This window comes from Aspergillus lucknowensis, assembly GCF_044049455.1.
Source record: "Aspergillus lucknowensis strain CBS 449.75 chromosome Unknown BJX67scaffold_7, whole genome shotgun sequence".
Lineage (NCBI taxonomy): Eukaryota > Fungi > Ascomycota > Eurotiomycetes > Eurotiales > Aspergillaceae > Aspergillus > Aspergillus lucknowensis.
In genome coordinates, this window is record NW_027263551.1 from 476218 (window position 1) to 493186 (window position 16969).

Here is a 16969-nt window from a genome sequence, read left to right on the forward strand (position 1 = left end):
GACGATCCAGCCACTCTAGACCAAACGCACAGATGCGTTCCGAGCAGCTGTGATGAGATTGTTGCCGTTGTCTGGACGCGCTCTTTCAGCAACAATCTCAACGCCATTGGGAGCGGGGATGATGTTACAGAACTTGTGCAGTCGGTACAGTGGAAGCACTTGTTCCCAGCAAGGTTCATTTTCATCCTGGAGCTTCTGTTCCCGGGGCACGAATTCGTCGGGTTGACGAGAAAGGTTTCGTTAGCCTCGTCGAACGCATGTTTGCTTTCCAGCGCTGGGGGTCTGGGGGCCTGTCGTCGAGCTGGTTTGAAAGTCTGCCAATGCAGTTCCAGCATGGGACTCAGTCCTTGTTGGTGCGTAACAGCTCGAGGACCGCGGCATGGCTGTTCGCCAATAGCTTCGCCATCTTCGCCTGTGACCCAGGTGCGTTTGGCAGAGCGAAGGCAGGGTACTACCGGAGACTTCAAATCCTTGGCAATCGTCACAAGCTCATTTTCTTCGTCGCCGACACTGTGGGGGGAGTCTTGCACAGAGTCCCCTCAGCTTCATTATCTCCCTCGACTCCAGGTCAGTGCTGGCATACAAAGGAGGGTGACGTGGTGGAAGTTAGGGAATTGATCGTCACAGGGGCTTGTGGGGTCGTGACTGGTACTCCGATAGACCAAGGAAGAGGTTGCCAATTGAAGAAGTGACTTGGTGAAGTGGAATTGTGGCGTGAGTGGGGTCCAACGGGTGATTCGGAATAAGTCTCTCATGACCTTCGAGCCATGCCCGCCGCGGTGCAGACTGTCACATCCGTAGAATTGGACCGGATGTGTCGACAACAGATTACTGACCGGCTTCCAACTGACCACCGCTTCCGAGCCCTTTGGTCAAAACACTGGCCCAAAGTCGGTCCAGGAGGACCTTCTTCCCGCCGCCGGGCCAGAAGTCCTGCATCTTAGTCTCCTCGCCGCTTAGCATCGTAGAGAAACAACCTTCTTGATCTCCTTCTTTTGTCACTGGAAACTGCTTGTGGTCTCTGTGTTTCTGGCGGGCCCCGCCTATCTCTTAATCTTATCCTCGTGCCGGAGCATACGTAACGTCATCCAGGAAGTTGGAATTCGTATCAACTCCTTTGGAGCCAAGCACAAAAGGAAAAATATGAGCCACCTCGGCAGGTTCGCCCGCTCTGGTGAATACAGCATTTTCCTGCATCGCGTGTCCAGCACTAGCTCAGCTAGCAACTATCATCTCAAGATTGTAGGCGCCAGGCGTATAGTTTACATTTTTCGAAGCTTCGTGGGAGCGCTTTGTTGCTGGAGTTGCTTGTTTAGTGTTATGGAGTGGGGGTATGATAGGGGCAGGGTACTCACATTATCAACCTCCTTTTCCGAACGGGTATAGGAGTTCTGGGCCTGCTTGCTTTTGGCACGGCGCGAGGTCAGTCCTCCCAGGGCTTTGGTACCAGGAAGCGTGTTCTCGGACTGCTAGATTCTAGGAAGGGTTAATTCTAGTGGATGCTCTGGTCGACAGTGGCAGTTTAATATCAACACCCTCGTCGATACAATAACATTCTGCGCTCCGTCGGAGATTGAGTGGACGATAGGCCCATTCCCCGTTGGCCCCTGCAACATGATAAGTTTCAGGCCGACAAGACCAATCGGAGTCTGGCTGGTTCACGGAGAGAAGAAGGTCCATATGGCGGCTGTTGTTTGTCCCCATCACATTTGGCTGCTCAGGCAGGCTTAGGATGTGGACAAATGCTTAATTTCAACACATGTTGTCCTGATTTCATGTGCTAGGTAATCGTTCGTTGAGGTCATGGACCGCTTGGAGGCTCTCAGTCCGTATCAATCGACCATCTCCAGACGCGCAGGTTGAAAGAGCTCTTTTCTCGGCATGGCAGGTTCTCGTTTCTGTACCTTTTGGGTCGAATGAGGAACAAAAGTTCTCATGCCCTACTGCTTGGTAAAGCAGACTGAAAGTTGGAGATAGGGCACCCACAATACGGTAAGCACCATGAGCGGGCCTGCCATTACCAACTTGAATGAGCAATTCTCGCAGGCGCCACGGATTCTTGGCTAATGAGCCTCGAAGAGGCAAAGCTTTGATATCTGTGACTGTGTTTGTGGGCAGCTGTTACTATTGCTGGTGGTGCTGCTGGAATTGCTTCGGTGGCTGCAAGTTCCGAGTATGGCGGTGCAATAATTTTGCATAATTTTCGCTGACGGAAAATTATTCAACGTTCGAAGAGAATCCGGAACGCCTACCAAGGTTTCGAATGTGCCGTTGAGGTCCGCTTCGATAGAGTATTTCCATTGGCTGCGAGAATGGCGCCCGCCATGCTGAGGCCGTGAGGTTGGTCTCGTCAAGGTGATGGCGGCTGACTGGCACACGACAATGAGTATAAATTCATATAGTATAAGTATGAATGGACTTACTGACAGCTCGTGCCATGCTCCAAGAACCAACCAAGGAGAGTAGCAGGAACCATCACTTGATGGTACAAGGCTTGGTAGGTGATCTCGTCTCGTCTCGTACAACAGGTCTGAGCTCGGGCGTTACGAACTACCGTTCTGTCCTATCACTCCACATCAATATCGAGGAAGGGTGCGCACACTAACGATATCCCCTGATAGGGCACTATTCGTAAGCATGGAGACCGATGACTCTGCATTGGATTTTTCCACTGGGCTAGCCACTGTGCGCGAGTTCTGGTGGTGCCTCCTCGGCCAACACAGTTGTTGATATTCGATTGTCCAGAAGCACTTTTTTCTCTCTCAAAGCAAGATTCTCCTGCTGCCGGATTAGTAGGTTAAGTTCTAGCTCTGGAGCGTCGGTTCGTATCCTTAGGCAAAGCTATTTACGGAGACCATACCTTGCTAACTTGCCTCTTGGGGACGGGGTACCTCGAGCCGGAACTCTCAGGGGCGGAACAGAACTCTGCTTTCGAGATATCGTGGTCCCTTTCCCAAATTCCGCACGATGCTTATTCGCCGCAGAGGGCGCGCGATTGATATGCCCAGGTGGTTTATGTGGCGGCGCCTGGTGGGGGTAGAGAACTGTTGCTCACTACCTAGTATGTGGGTAAGATAAAGACTATTATTGCTCCGGTGGCCGCAAACCATCTCTCAGCACATATCGAGAGATATAACAACGGGTTGGGCGGAGGTATGTCAGTGTCTAGCTAGATCCTAAGGCCAGGGGAGGGTCCTGCTTTATGTACCCCTAGAGTTGTGAACTAGTGAAGAAGACAGATATCAACATCTACGTCAACATTTCATTCAATGATTCTGACAAAGATTTCGATTCATTCGTTCAATTTTCATCTGCTGCCCGACATATTGAAGGAACCACGGCCGTCACTAATCTCTTCCCTATCGCCACCTTATAGACACGTATTAGCGGTAGGTACAGTGATCCGATCCCATATCATCCAGCTGCATTTAGTCTGCAATTTTCACTTTCGTAATCTGCCTCTGATCCTCGTCTCTGTAGAAAACTGGCACACTTCGAGGTTGGTCCGGCCACGCGAAATCCTTTGTTTGATCGCAGAGAGCTCTTAGTGCGAAGAATCAATGACATCTCTGTATACAAGCAGGTCGATTAGCAAACCTCGAGACCCATTCAGAGAATCAGGGAACCGGCACATACCGAATCACGCCCGCATCGTAAGGGAGGACAACAGGTTAAGCCCACAGTTGAGTTATTACAGTAGCGATCATTGAGCTGTACCGAAGAGAGTTGGTTAGTATCCACAATGACCCTAAATCAGAGTCAAAGACTCTGAAATCATTCTCGATATTGCCGGGTAGACGTACACCAATGCACGACATCTGGATATGAGCTCTGTCCGGCAGGGCATTCGCGACGTCCGCGACGGCGAAGACCGTCACAAGGGTGAGGAAACGCATAATTTCGGCTGAAATTGATAGAGGGCGAGGATTGGAGTTCGAGAGTTGTGGAAGAAGATAGGACAGGACAAGACTGATTGTTTATCCCTTGATACAGCGCGCCACAGGAGATGACGCAACGCCGTAGATAAGATCTTCAGCAAACTTGGAAGAGCTGCCAGAACCTTAATGTGAAGGAGTCGCTGATGTAGGACAGATCGACATTCCTATGACGGTGGGTTCTATATTTATTGGTCTTGGAGAAGTGAGGCGCCGACACGCTGCGGTATGTAACAAAGCTGGGGGACGTGGATCCTAAAGTATGTGGGCTTTGGAAGGGTGGGGAGGGTACAACTTCTCTTGTTTGAACTTGATTCTCTCGGTATAATCTAGACGATTATTTGCAATCAAATCAAATCATATTTCACTTTATGGAGATGGAGAGAGAGAGAGAGAGCGGTAACAGCTCCAGGACAACCCAAACCCGCCATCTCCCCGTCTACACCGAATTCTTTACTTCCTCCATAACCATCGATCCCTCCAACTCCCTCTCCTTACTTCCCTTCACCTCCTTCTTCTTCTCGGCCTCTGAGATGTCCACGAAAACATGTCCCAGCGGTCCCTTCACACTACTCCATCCACTACACTCAATCTTATACTGTTCATCCCTATCCAGCACCTCAAAGTCATTCATGTATTGCTCAGCCCGATTATCCCAGTGCAGCTCGCAGATCTTCTTCTCACCGTCGAAGAGATCAAGCCAGCCCTCGCTGCCACGACGGCCAGTGGCGCAGACCTCGCCGAGTCCGTTGGAGGGAATGACCATTTTGTCGATGGACTCTTCAGTTAGTTGTTTGTTTAGGTCGTCGGGGGAGTGGAAGTCGCCCCTGTGAAGCACGATTTAGAGAGATAGAGATATTAAAATGGAAGAGCGGTTGGAATTGGAAAGGAGAGGGGACTTACGGGGTGACTAGCGAATCTCTGATGTTGATGTCGCGGTTCTCGAGGTGGTCGCGGATATGGATGGAGATCCATTGGGAGTCGAGGGGGTCCGAGGGTTCCATTGTGATGATAAGAGATCTTGTTCTAGTGCACTAAAAGACAGAATGGATGATTGTTGATGGGGTGAGGTTGGAGGTGAAGAGCCCTGGAGGTGAGGTCTTTATGCCTCATGTTGGATGCTGGACGCCGGTGGATCCCGTTAACGAAGGCGAAGTGTCTTGTTGGTTGTCCAAAGGTGATGAAGTCATGATAAACTCGCCCGGCAAAGTGGACGAGTTGTGATAGGTCGTCTGGCTGGACCGTGAAGTCTGGTACTGCTGAGTGATGGATCTGGAGAATGGGACAAGGCGGAGAACGCGGGGAAGGCCCATCATGACGACTTGAGGTCAACCGAGCCCCGACCGATTGAGACGAGGAAAGGGGTCTGAACGACTACTCAGTTAGAAGATGATTATTAGTTATCTCTCTCCATTGGTTTATTTGGCCCGTCCAAGTGTGCAAATGATACAGAAAGCAGAGGAAATTTTAGCAGTAACAATCCTTGAAGAATGCAAGCTCCCAACACTGCAATAGAACGCAAAAGAGAAGAGAATAAACACTATATGCATGTAGTTGTGCATATCAATGACTCGCCGGGGCAATAGATGAGGCTATACAGGTTCCGATTCATATGCTAGCCTAGGATGCGGATTCATGCGGGGGAAAAATCGCTGTAGTAAGGATAACTATGGATGCCCGTGCAAGTGCGAGATGGTTTGTATTACGTATTAATCATCGTGGAGAATGATCCGCGTGTATGAACAGTTGGACTTATCCGGAACAATGGTCTAGAAAATGCCAAATCTTTTCTGCTTGTTGTCTGGATCCCCGTCAGCTGAGACTCAGACAAGCGCTCGAAGACAGCCTACCGTTTTTGCGAATCTTTCCTCCGTTGGCATCCGCAGCGGCCTGCGCTGGCGTGACACCATCTGCCGCAGCTCTGATGGCAGCGATCCGTTGCATCGCTCGGGTATCACCCTGATCAGCCGCCTTGACGTACCACACATTGGCCTCCAATGGATCGCGTCGACATCCGATGCCCATCTCGGTAAAGTATCCCACCGCATACTGCGCTTTGGCGAGTCCTGAAATTCTACAATTAGATGACTCCTGCTGTTCTAAAACAATCTCTGCTTACCGAGTTCAGCGGCCCGTTTGGCCCATTCGTATGCCTCATTCTCGTCCTTTTCCAGGACAGGCTCTGCGCCGACAAGATACCAGGCGCACAACGCCATCATTGCCAGTGTGTGGCCCCCTTGGGCGGCATTGGTGTAAAAGTGAATACTCAGGGCGGGATCCTTGGGACAATTCAGATTCCCGTGCTCATACGCGTCCCCAAGGCGGTAAGAGGCCTCTGCATGGCCCAAATCCGCTGACTTGGTAAACAATTGGGCGGCATATGAAGGGTCTGCAAAAACATCATCTCCGTATCCAGACTCGTGAAGTACGCCGAGCTCATACGGCGCTGAGTTATATTGAGCGTCAGAAGATTCCGCGGCGCGCTTCAACCATTTAATTCCTTCTCGATAGCGCTTGCCTAAACCCATATCTCCCGCCAGGCAGGCCTTTGCCATCCGAAGCATGGCACCTGGGTGGTTCTTTGAGGCTGCTTGGCGGTAGAACTGTTGTGCTCGTGAAGCCTCGGTGCGCGTGCCCCATCCAAATTCGTAGCAGAGAGCAGTTCGGTAACAGGCTTCCACATGGCCGTGCTTGCTGGCGGCTACGAACAGAGGGAAGGCGCGATCGTAGTCCTCCTTCCCTTTACTGAACAAGCCCGAAGCATAGCCATCCGCCAAGTAGTATTGCGCGAATGGGTAACTACGGTTCGCAAGCCCCTGCAGTATCGACTTTGCCTCCTTCAGGAGGTTCGATCGGGTAATGTCGTTACTTTTTTTGCCCTTCTCCGTCGCGATTGATGGCTTGCCGCCCTCGAGCTCGTCGTCGGGCATCTCCAGCATAGCATTCACCATAAAAATGGCAAACTCATATTGAACAGCTGCGTCATCCGTCTTTTTCACATTCCCCAGATACATATCAAAGGTCTGTTTATGGCTCAGGAGAGATGCATTGTTCCCGACAGATGACCGAAGGTGTGCATTACCAAACTGCGCAGGTGCTGGGCCTGGCTGTGGATACGGAGCATTGAGAAGGTCGACAAAAGAGACCGGTCGGACGTCAGGAGAGCTAGAGTTCCGGGATGATGTACGGGGTTGGAGATAGGGCGACGCCTGCGGAGATCCATTATCTGATGCGAAAGAATATGCGGAAAGCGGGCGCGATGGGCGTCTGGCGCTGAGGTGGGAATTTGCTCCAGGGAAATTGTCCGTTAATCCCAGTGTGGGTGTAGATCGAACAGCCGGTTGGGAGGGCTGGTAGGGCCGGTGATGGTAATGTAGTGGCTCGAAGTTTTCAGATACTTGAGCCATGCTGTCTAAGCTGCCACGCGAAGATGTGTTTTGGCTACCAGACGGCGCATCATGATCAAATGAAGATCCACTAGTTTGACCAACGGTTTGGGTCTCATCATGCGGCCGTGGCTCTGCAGCAAATGACGAGATGCTGCTGGCGGGGGTATGTCGGTACCCTGTTTTTCCTGTAAGAGGGAGGGCTCCGACTGACTCTTTCCGGGGAGGGTACATTCCATGGTTTGCGGGGGTATCTTCCAGCGACAAGTTGAAAAGAGCAGCACTCGGCGCGTTTGATGTAAAGGAATCGTCAAGCGGGTTCTGAGCAGCCTTACTTGGCGTTTCAGTTTGATTGGGGTGTCCGTTCACACTGAGGGAAGGGACAGGTGGAAGCTTGATGTGTGGTGCAGTATGAGGTACGGCCGGTAAAGGTTTGCGTGCAACTGAAGAATTTCGGGGCGGGAATTTCGGGTTCGATCGTGGCGTGGCCTCATGTCGAGACGGAGACTGTGGCGGCGAGGATGGAAGGTATACGGGCGGGGGAGACTGGAGCGACTGGGGATAATTGCTGGCCACGGGGCTCGCCATTGCGTCACGCAGTCGACGATGCACGTCACAACTCAGGAGTCAAAGGCGGCCAGGATTGAAATCTCACCGTCGCTGAGAGAGAGTTCTGAGGAACCCGAGCGGATGCAGGTGGTACGAAACGAGAGGGGGTTATGATTTCGACATGGAGATTGCTGTTAAACGAAGGCTCGCAATGGTGGTTTCCGGACGGTTTGGAGCGACCGCAGCGTGAGAAAACGAGAGCAGCCTGGTCGTCGACGAGCCCAGAAAAGCGAGCGATGGATCGTCGGGGAGCTTGGGGGACGGATCGGTCGACTGAGGAGCGAGTTGCGGGCCCACCAACGAGCGACAAGGACTCTATTGAGTTGTCAGAAAACCGGAGCCAGAAGACATAAAGGGGGGACGGTTCGTACCGCAATGCTCGGAGGAAGAGACAAGAATGACAAGAACACCAGAATGAAGGTGGTGAGAGAAACACAGACGGTAAAAAAGGAAAGGTGCAGGCAACAGAACGGAGGAGAAACAGGTGCAAGAGGGGCAGGGGAAAGCAACTTGAAAGAAGATGGGTAAATCGGAGTCGAGAGAAGAAGAATCAGTCCAATAATAATCGCCTGATGAGAGGCGAGCAGCAGTTCCAATGGCGAACTGAGGAGCGCTCCTCAATCTGGGCACTGCCTGGTATTTTACGGTACCAGTACAGATCAGATATTCAACAAGTTGAAGACTGAACGGCGAGAACAACGGGGAGAATCTTCCCTGGTGGACAAGGGGATCTTTTAAAAGGCAACTGACGCGAGCACGGTTTCCCGCCCAGAACCCCAGCCATCTCATCCTGTCCCAAATTGTCGTCATCCAGGTGCTCGCTCGAATCTGCTGCCAGTGTCGATACGTACTGCGGAGAACAGGAATGTCCAGTGGCTGAGAAGGAAAGACAAACTCTCATCAAATGAGATCTTTACAGCTCTGAATTCGCCCATCGCCCATCGCCAGTCACGGTCCGGTCGGTCTCAGTTCGGGACTTCAGGCCGCGAGAGCCACGCCGATGACTGACTCCTCGCTGCACCCTGGGAGGTCACAGCAAAGTACATCGGACGGAGGAGCAGGTGCGGTAACGCCGCCTCCACAGTGGACGAGAAGTCGAGGAGCTGAACTCATACGAGGAGATACTTTGGCTAGTTACTTTGGAGGACCTTGCTGTTCCATACTTCCAAGTTCTCTTCCCCCACTTTCCCAAACAGTGTGAGGCTGAAAGTTGGAGATTGCATCAACTTTGCAGAAACGAGAGAGCCGGAGCTCGTATTGTTGCAAGCGAAATGGCTTGGACAAAGCCCTGAAATTAGCGGCGCCTCCGTTTCTCTTTCCATTGGTGGGTGATTTTCGGGGCCCCAGATAAATTCTTGGAATTTCATGACTCGATTCATCGGAGAGATCGAGCCTGCGATTGAAACGCTGGATCTTTCGGAGCAGTCTATCAAGGAGCGCCCCCGTGTTGGCCCCAAAAAACCACGGATTGTGCTGTGGATTTTGGTCTGTCTCACTCCTCCTCATCATGCTCGGATGATGTGTCTTCACTCCTGCAGTGGCAGCCAGGAAAAGACTGGCCCTCTGCATGGTGTACAATAGTTCTAAATATAAACGAGACACGGCTCCAGTTCGAGTCATGGGATGTCTTCAATCCAACGAAGGAATGATAATACATCGGGGACCTTTTTGCGAGGCAGCATCTCGACAAGAAATCGGTGTCTATGAGAAGATGTCGCGAAGGATTTTGACGGGTGAACCGGTCATTGAATTCAGCCCCAGACGCAAGAAGTGGCGGGAATGCTCTGGAAGAACTCTCAGAGTTGAGCCTTCGTTGCAGCGAGTGAGCTAAAGCCACATTTCTGGGGCGTTTTTTTAGCGATCAGCAAGATTACCTCTCAGTGGCGACAGGCCTGATCGATGATGCGTTGTTGTGCAGTTGCGGAGTATTCTTGGAACAGCTGAAGCCGCGAAAGGGCAGCCTTGAACAGTGCAGGCAAGCCAATGCGTCTGCTCAAAATTGGTTCAGCCGGCTCCCCATCTGTCCGAACTGGTACTGGAATTTTGAGCCTTGGTTGTCGCCTTCTGAGTTCGAGCTTGCTCGGAGATCCAGCTGTGTTCCAAGGAGAGGACTGTGGGCTCCGAAGAGCGGAGAAAATCTGAGGATGCTGCGAGTCGGAATCTCAGGCGCACCTTTGGGGTCCGCGCATGCCGGGCTGTATTCACCCCACAAAAGAGCGAGTCTTTTGCCTGACCTGTGCTTTCGAGCAGGTCGTGCCTGCCATGCATGGGGGAGGGGAAATACTCCATTTCAAGTTCCTGTTCACACATCTTCCCAGACCATTGTATCGACGAGTGAAACAACGGAAGCAGTACCAGTTGACGTACCAAGCATGGAGAGGATGGGAGAATACTTGATATTAGTACAAGATCCTATCGAAACTCAGGCACAGCATGGGCCAGGAATTGACTTCTCAGTGCTAAAAACTGACAATATTGTTCCCGGGTTCATTGGGTCAAAGAACCTTCAAGGCACACATCCACCGTTCAAGTCCCTTCTTGGGGTGTCTGGGAAGCCTTGACTGTGGCAAGAGACAGGACGGCAATGAAGCAAGAAGAGCCGAGCTGCGAGAGCTTTTCTGCTCAAGATCAAGTTTCTCTTGCCACAAGCAGAATTCTCTCGGGGTCCCATCGGTTTCTCCTGACTTTTCCTCTTCTCTCTTTGTGTAAACCCTGCTACTTTGACTATTACGATTATTTGGGGACCTTTAGTCCTTGGAGCATGTTTGGAACACATTGAAGTCCCTCGAAAACGCCCATGTTACATTCATTATTTCCTTCCAGGGTCATGACCAAAACATACCGGAACATGGTGGACGTTTCATGTAGATTCAGCACAATTTGTCGGTGCTGGGATTAAACTCGACCGATGTGCAGAAGATTGGAGCATAATTTTCCAAGCTCGAAGAGAAACTTGAAAGCGGAACATGGGAACTTGGCCCAGCTGGCGGCTGGAAGCTTGAGCGTCGATTGGCTGCTAGAGAAAGGCGTCTGAAAATAGAAGAGATCTCGATCACCAGAACCTTTCAATTTGCCTTTGAGAGACGGTTCGAAGCTCCCAAACCCATGGGACAGCTCGGCTTGAAGGCTCCAGTCAATCGAGTTTGGCTCCTGAAGCGATGAGGAGCGCTTCAGTGACCAGTGGTCTCGCGAAGTAGCCTGCGGGAAGAAGATGATCGAATGAAGAGAAGTTGGTCTCGATGCCCAAATTGAGAATGGAAAAGGAACTTGCAGTGGGAACCAAATGTTGATGCCTCAGGTGACCTCAGAAGTGGAACATGAATAACGCTAGGCTATTTTAAGAAAGACCGATTCAATTTGAACCAATGAAACTGTTCAAATGGAATTTTCGGATGGAGACCAACCCCTTTATGTGGATCCATGCGGAAGATTATGGCCGCACTATTGGTGGGAATGGGCCAAGCCCTGCACTGGGCGCTGAGGTGCTCTGAGAAAGGTTCCAAGGTTCTCACCTGGCAACGCTCCCGAACGACAGGGTGATTTGTGCCTGAGGGAAGTTGTACGTCCACAGAGCGTGGCCGTTGCGAGTCCTGAGGACATCAACATTCTCAAAGACGATTGGAACCATCGCGTTGAGTTCACCTGTCTTGGCTCAGAGATTGAGTTCCCGCAAAACGGGAGTTTCAGGACCAAAAGTCTGACACCTGCTCTCGGACGCTGCCATTCCACGGGTACTTTCTGTATGTCGGTTCATGTAAGCAGACGTGCGTCCATCCAACATGAGACTGCAGTCAAAACAGTGGATAAACAGGGACATCAAATATCGGCGTTCGCACCAGGTAGATTTGATCTCAGAAAAATCTCCAGCACAGTAACGTTGGGTGAGCCTCGAGTTACCTCCAGCGAGGAAGGCTGAGGGAGGCTTCCCGCTTTATTTTTTCTTTGACCATCCTGGCCTCCATCCAGGACTGGGCGTGACCTCCGCACCCAGCTTGGTTGCTGATTCTCCCTTGCCATCGCCCTCTCTCAGGTCCTCCCTTCTATTCCCCTCTTTATTTTGTTTACGGCTTCTTCCATTTAACTTGACTCGGGTGACCTTTCACCCACCAGTCAAGTTAGTCGCTCGTTTTCCTTTTTTCGGTGTTCTCTCAGCCTTCTTGCTTCCTTTTCATTACTCTTGTCTCCGACCATCCTTTTCCAGCGCTCAACGACTGTGGCCTCGCGTTACCTTTAATCGATATACTCGCACTCGTTTAATCATTTAATATACTTATACTGCATCTCGGGGACTCTCAGTGCCCCGCACGGATAGTGGTGCCCACATTCTTCGGGAAGGGGCTGGTCGACTCGCATTCGAAAACTGCTCACGTTCGCCATCGCATATGCTAACCTAAGGTCAGTGGCTCAGATTCCGCGGTCAAGGAAGACCACTATTGAGTGTCTGGGTTCGGGTAGCTGAGAGCGCCGTCGCGTGCGAGTTGCTTCTTCTCGCTCTTTCATGCCAAAAACACTGATATTCCTCATCGACCGAGTAGCTCGCGATGTCTTTGCCTCAGCGGCCGGGGAAAGTTTCCCCCCGAAGGGAGGAAACACATTCCGCGTTTCGAGGGACCTCACGGAGAAGACGACGGGATTCCGAGATCCCAGGTGGCCATGACCCTACTAGTCCGCGACATCACCGGCATCACCGTTCACATAGTTCGCGACACCACCCCAATATAGACGAGGAGCGGGCGGACGATGGCGGGATAAGACGCAAGAAAAGTCTCGTGAAGCCGGAAAGGAGTCGCATTGATCCAAGCCACCCAAATTACCTTTACCATCAACGAACCCAAAACATGCCTACGTATAATTCGATGACAGGAACCGAACCATGGATACATGGGGAAGGAGAGGCGGACACAACTAGCACGCAAAGCATGGATTCGAAGCGCAAGGAGGCCTTGTATGGTGCACACGGGAACGTTAACCAGCCAATGGAGCGAGTCCCGGCCCGGCATCGATCAAAGAAAAGGAAAAATTCGAGGAAGCTTTCGAAGCAAGAGGCAGCGGCGGAAAGGAGACGACAGAAAGCCTTGGAGCAGGTTCGACCACCCAGCTTATGGACGACATACTGTTCGGTGATCACATTCTGGGCGCCCGATTTTGTCATAAAGTGCTTCGGGATGCCGCAAAAAGCTCAACGGAGCGCATGGCGCGAGAAGATTGGCCTCATCAGTATCATCCTTATGATTGCAGCATTTGTCGGTTTCCTCACCTTCGGTTTCACAGCCACTGTATGCGGGAATCCTCCAACGAGGTTGAAGATCAATGAAATCACAAGTGGCTACATGATCTTTCACGGAAAAGCGTACGACTTGTCTGAGTCGGAACATCCGGTGGCTGCAGGTATCCCGCAGGACACCAACGTTCTCTACGACCTGCCGCACAAGTATGGGGGTCAGGACGGGAGTTTCTTCTTCCAGGAGGTAAACGGGGATTGCAAAGGGTTGATTACCCTCGCCGACGGGTCTGACGTTCCTACCAATGCAAATGGCGATCTTGCCTGGTATTTCCCATGCACCGCCTTCAATCAGGATGGCTCTTCTGAGCCTAACCTGACAACTTCTTACTACCCTGGCTGGGCTTGCCATACGTCTCGGTGGGCCCGACAAACTTTCTACGGCTTGCGTAGCCAAGGTGATGTCTATTTCACGTGGGAAGATACGAAGAACACGAGTCGAAACCTTGCAATCTACTCTGGGAATGTCCTTGATTTGAACCTTCTGGCTTGGTTCAACACCTCTCAAGTAAACTATCCGAGCAAGTTCGACGACCTTCGCAATAATCCGGACGTACGCGGCGTTGATCTCACTTACTTCTTCCAGACGGGCGAGGACAAGCAAATCGGCAAGTGCTTATCGCAAATCATCAAGGTTGGAAGTATTGATACCGATACCGTGGGCTGTATTGCGTCTCAAGTTGTCCTTTATGTGTCCCTGGTCTTTATTCTGTCTATTGTTATCGTCAAGTTCGTCTTTGCTCTCCTCTTCCAGTGGTTCCTTTCACCGCGGTTCGCAGCACAGAAGACGAGCATGGGCACGGTTCACTCAAAGGCTCGAAACCAGCAGATCGAAGATTGGTCAAACGACATATATCGCCCCGGCCCTCGCCTTGCGGACCATAGCACGACAGACCGAATGAGTAAGAGGGCTAGTTTCCTACCGACAACTTCTCGTTTCTCTAGCCCATACACCGTGAGCAATGGTGGGAAGCAAAAACCACAGTGGGTAACGATGGCGAGCCAGAACTCTACCGGCCGATTAGTCCCCGGCAATGCCACCAATTCCATCTACAGGCAAAGCCACAACGGTAGCGGCAATTTGAGCGTTGATAACACCCGATTGAACCCGTCCGCAAGTCGAACAAGCTTGGTGCAAGAGTCCCGGTTTTCAGCTCTTCCACCAGAGTCCGAGGGCTTTGGGTCTACAGGTTATGTACATGAGCTCGTTGTTCCGCAGCCACCGCCTGAGTGGCAGCCCTACGGATTTCCTCTGGCACACGCAATGTGCTTGGTCACTTGTTACTCAGAGGGTGAAGAGGGGATTCGCACCACTCTGGACTCAATCGCGATGACGGACTACCCTAATAGCCACAAGACTATTGTTGTAATCTGCGATGGCATGATCAAGGGCAAAGGAGAGAGGTTCTCCACCCCCGATATCGTTCTTCGTATGATGCGCGACCCCCTCATCACTCCCGAGGAGGTAGAGGCATTCTCTTATGTCGCTGTGGCTACCGGTTCCAAGCGCCACAACATGGCCAAGGTCTACTCGGGATTCTATGACTATGGTGAAAACTCCGCTATCCCGCTCGAGAAGCAGCAGCGCGTCCCGATGATGATCATTGTAAAGTGCGGAACGCCAGCGGAATCAACTCAACCAAAACCCGGAAACCGAGGCAAGCGAGACAGTCAGATTATTCTCATGTCGTTCTTGCAAAAGGTTATGTTTGACGAGCGAATGACGGAGCTGGAATATGAGCTGTTCAATGGACTCTTGAACGTAACCGGCATTCCGCCAGACTTCTATGAGGTCGTGCTTATGGTTGATGCGGACACCAAGGTTTTCCCTGACAGCCTCACCCACATGATATCCGCGATGGTCAAGGACCCAGAGGTCATGGGTCTGTGTGGTGAGACTAAGATTGCGAACAAGACAGACAGCTGGGTTACTATGATCCAGGTGTTCGAGTACGTTGTTTCATATCCTCATATGAAAACATCAGTTCACTAATCGTTTTCTCAGGTACTTCGTTTCACACCACCAATCGAAGGCTTTCGAATCCGTGTTCGGTGGTGTTACCTGTCTTCCAGGCTGTTTCTCGATGTATCGAATCAAAGCACCCAAGGGCGGCCAGAACTACTGGGTACCAATCCTTGCGAACCCGGACGTGGTCGAACACTACTCGGAGAATGTGGTGGATACCTTGCATAAGAAAAATTTGCTGCTTCTCGGAGAAGATCGATATTTGTCAACCCTCATGCTCCGAACGTTCCCCAAACGGAAACAGATATTTGTGCCGCAGGCTGTTTGCAAGACCGTCGTGCCTGACAAGTTCATGGTTCTGTTATCTCAGCGACGCCGTTGGATCAACAGTACCGTTCACAACCTAATGGAGCTGGTTCTGGTTCGAGATTTGTGCGGTACCTTCTGCTTCAGCATGCAGTTCGTCATCTTCGTTGAACTGATCGGAACTCTTGTACTACCTGCCGCCATTTCTTTCACGATCTACGTCATCGTCTCTTCCATCGTCAACAAGCCTGTTCAGGTCATCCCGTTGGTCTTACTTGCGCTCATTCTCGGTCTTCCTGGAGTGCTGGTGGTTGTGACGGCCCATCGACTTGTTTACGTCTTATGGATGGTAGTTTACCTTATCTCACTGCCAATTTGGAACTTTGTCCTCCCCACCTATGCATACTGGAAGTTCGACGACTTCAGCTGGGGTGATACGCGGAAGACAGCGGGAGAGAAAGACAAGGGTCACGAAGCTGGCGAAGGAGAGTTTGATAGCAGCAAGATCACAATGAAGAGATGGCGAGACTTTGAGAAAGGTATGTAGCCCTCAACTTGCGGAGGATACTCTAATACTAATTCTACACAGATCGCAGGTTGAAAATGCAGGCTGGATGGCAACCTTCGTTCGGGGGGTATCCAGTACCGTATGACCAAACTTCGGACTATTAGTGTTTTCGACATCTGTTCGTCTGTTCGGCTTCTATGACATGACTGTACATTTTGGGCTGTTTCTTCGCTTCGCCATTTTGGATGTAGCTATTGTTTAAATTTGACCCGTGTAGCTGCTTTATAGTATAGTATCCCCAGGGAGTCTTGAGCTAACCATTCTATTATTGAAGAATATGGGGAATATAATCCTGAAAAACGGATCTTGTGGGATGAAATGATTCTCTGTCGGAAATAGAGGAGGATGCGTCGTTAGTAGCATTTCCAGGCGACGACCCTTGCCACAGCGACGATCGTTGGCGCGAGCGAAGAGGCAGATCTCTGTCAGGCTGGAAGTTTACTACTATTGATTTCATGCAGTAAGTTGGTCAGTGACTGAATCACAGGAACGATTTGCTGCGTTGGCGATCTTGTGCTGGTCCTGACTAAGAATCCTTCAATCGTGTTGTCAGCCCAGCGCGATTCTTGGGCTTCATTTGCGACCTCATTTTTCTCCATTTCTGCTCTCCCACTGCCAGGTGTTTCCCTTCCTCATTTCTCTTCTCAAATTGTCGGCCTGCTCCTGGCTTCTGCATGTGACAGCCTAGGACGCACGTTGCTCTTCGCCATGCAGCTTTTTGCTGCGATCCTTTCCCCTCCCCGTCCAGCTGCATCCTCCTGCGCCTAATCCTCGCCGTTCCCCTCCTTTTCCTGCAGTCGGGCATCTCCAGATTTCCCTGACTGGCGGTCTCTGACAGCGGTTCTTCCTTTCTTCAAAGGATCTGTTTTTCGGCTGTGACACCGCTGCTCCATTTTTCCCCATTTAGCTCCTTCGAGT

General features: G+C 51.3%; 6 protein-coding genes across 6 annotated transcripts; 1 reads left to right on the plus strand and 5 right to left on the minus strand.

The window, feature by feature from the left end:
• Positions 1–3280: 3280 nt before the first annotated feature.
• Positions 3281–3913, minus strand: BJX67DRAFT_346563 (uncharacterized protein). Its single transcript, XM_071028428.1, has 3 exons — positions 3804–3913; positions 3637–3711; positions 3281–3569 (listed from the first exon to the last, which is right to left on the minus strand). The coding sequence occupies exons 1-3, from the start codon at positions 3894–3896 to the stop codon at positions 3558–3560; spliced, it is 180 nt and encodes a 59-aa protein (XP_070889075.1). The 5' UTR covers positions 3897–3913; the 3' UTR covers positions 3281–3557.
• A 196-nt stretch (positions 3914–4109) lies between these two features.
• BJX67DRAFT_306826 (aegerolysin family protein) lies at positions 4110–5008 on the minus strand. Its single transcript, XM_071027069.1, has 2 exons — positions 4839–5008; positions 4110–4762 (listed from the first exon to the last, which is right to left on the minus strand). Exons 1-2 carry the CDS (start codon positions 4937–4939, stop codon positions 4375–4377), a joined length of 489 nt encoding a protein of 162 aa, XP_070889076.1. The 5' UTR covers positions 4940–5008; the 3' UTR covers positions 4110–4374.
• A 469-nt stretch (positions 5009–5477) lies between these two features.
• On the minus strand, positions 5478–8225 carry chs3 (putative chitin synthase activator (Chs3)). The gene is made up of 3 exons (XM_071027068.1): positions 6055–8225; positions 5786–6001; positions 5478–5736 (listed from the first exon to the last, which is right to left on the minus strand). Exons 1-3 carry the CDS (start codon positions 7907–7909, stop codon positions 5705–5707), a joined length of 2103 nt encoding a protein of 700 aa, XP_070889077.1. The 5' UTR covers positions 7910–8225; the 3' UTR covers positions 5478–5704.
• On the minus strand, positions 8078–8902 carry BJX67DRAFT_307089 (uncharacterized protein). The gene has a single exon (XM_071027071.1). The coding sequence runs from the start codon at positions 8738–8740 to the stop codon at positions 8246–8248; it is 495 nt and encodes a 164-aa protein (XP_070889078.1). The 5' UTR covers positions 8741–8902; the 3' UTR covers positions 8078–8245.
• On the minus strand, positions 8903–9812 carry BJX67DRAFT_306798 (uncharacterized protein). The gene has a single exon (XM_071027067.1). It carries the CDS (start codon positions 9548–9550, stop codon positions 9065–9067), a length of 486 nt encoding a protein of 161 aa, XP_070889079.1. The 5' UTR covers positions 9551–9812; the 3' UTR covers positions 8903–9064.
• A 2956-nt stretch (positions 9813–12768) lies between these two features.
• Positions 12769–16155, plus strand: chsF (chitin synthase CHS3; the record flags this gene model as incomplete). The annotated part of the gene is made up of 3 exons (XM_071032381.1): positions 12769–15161; positions 15217–16022; positions 16073–16155. 3 exons carry the CDS (start codon positions 12769–12771, stop codon positions 16153–16155), a joined length of 3282 nt encoding a protein of 1093 aa, XP_070889080.1.
• Between the last annotated feature and the right edge of the window lie 814 nt (positions 16156–16969).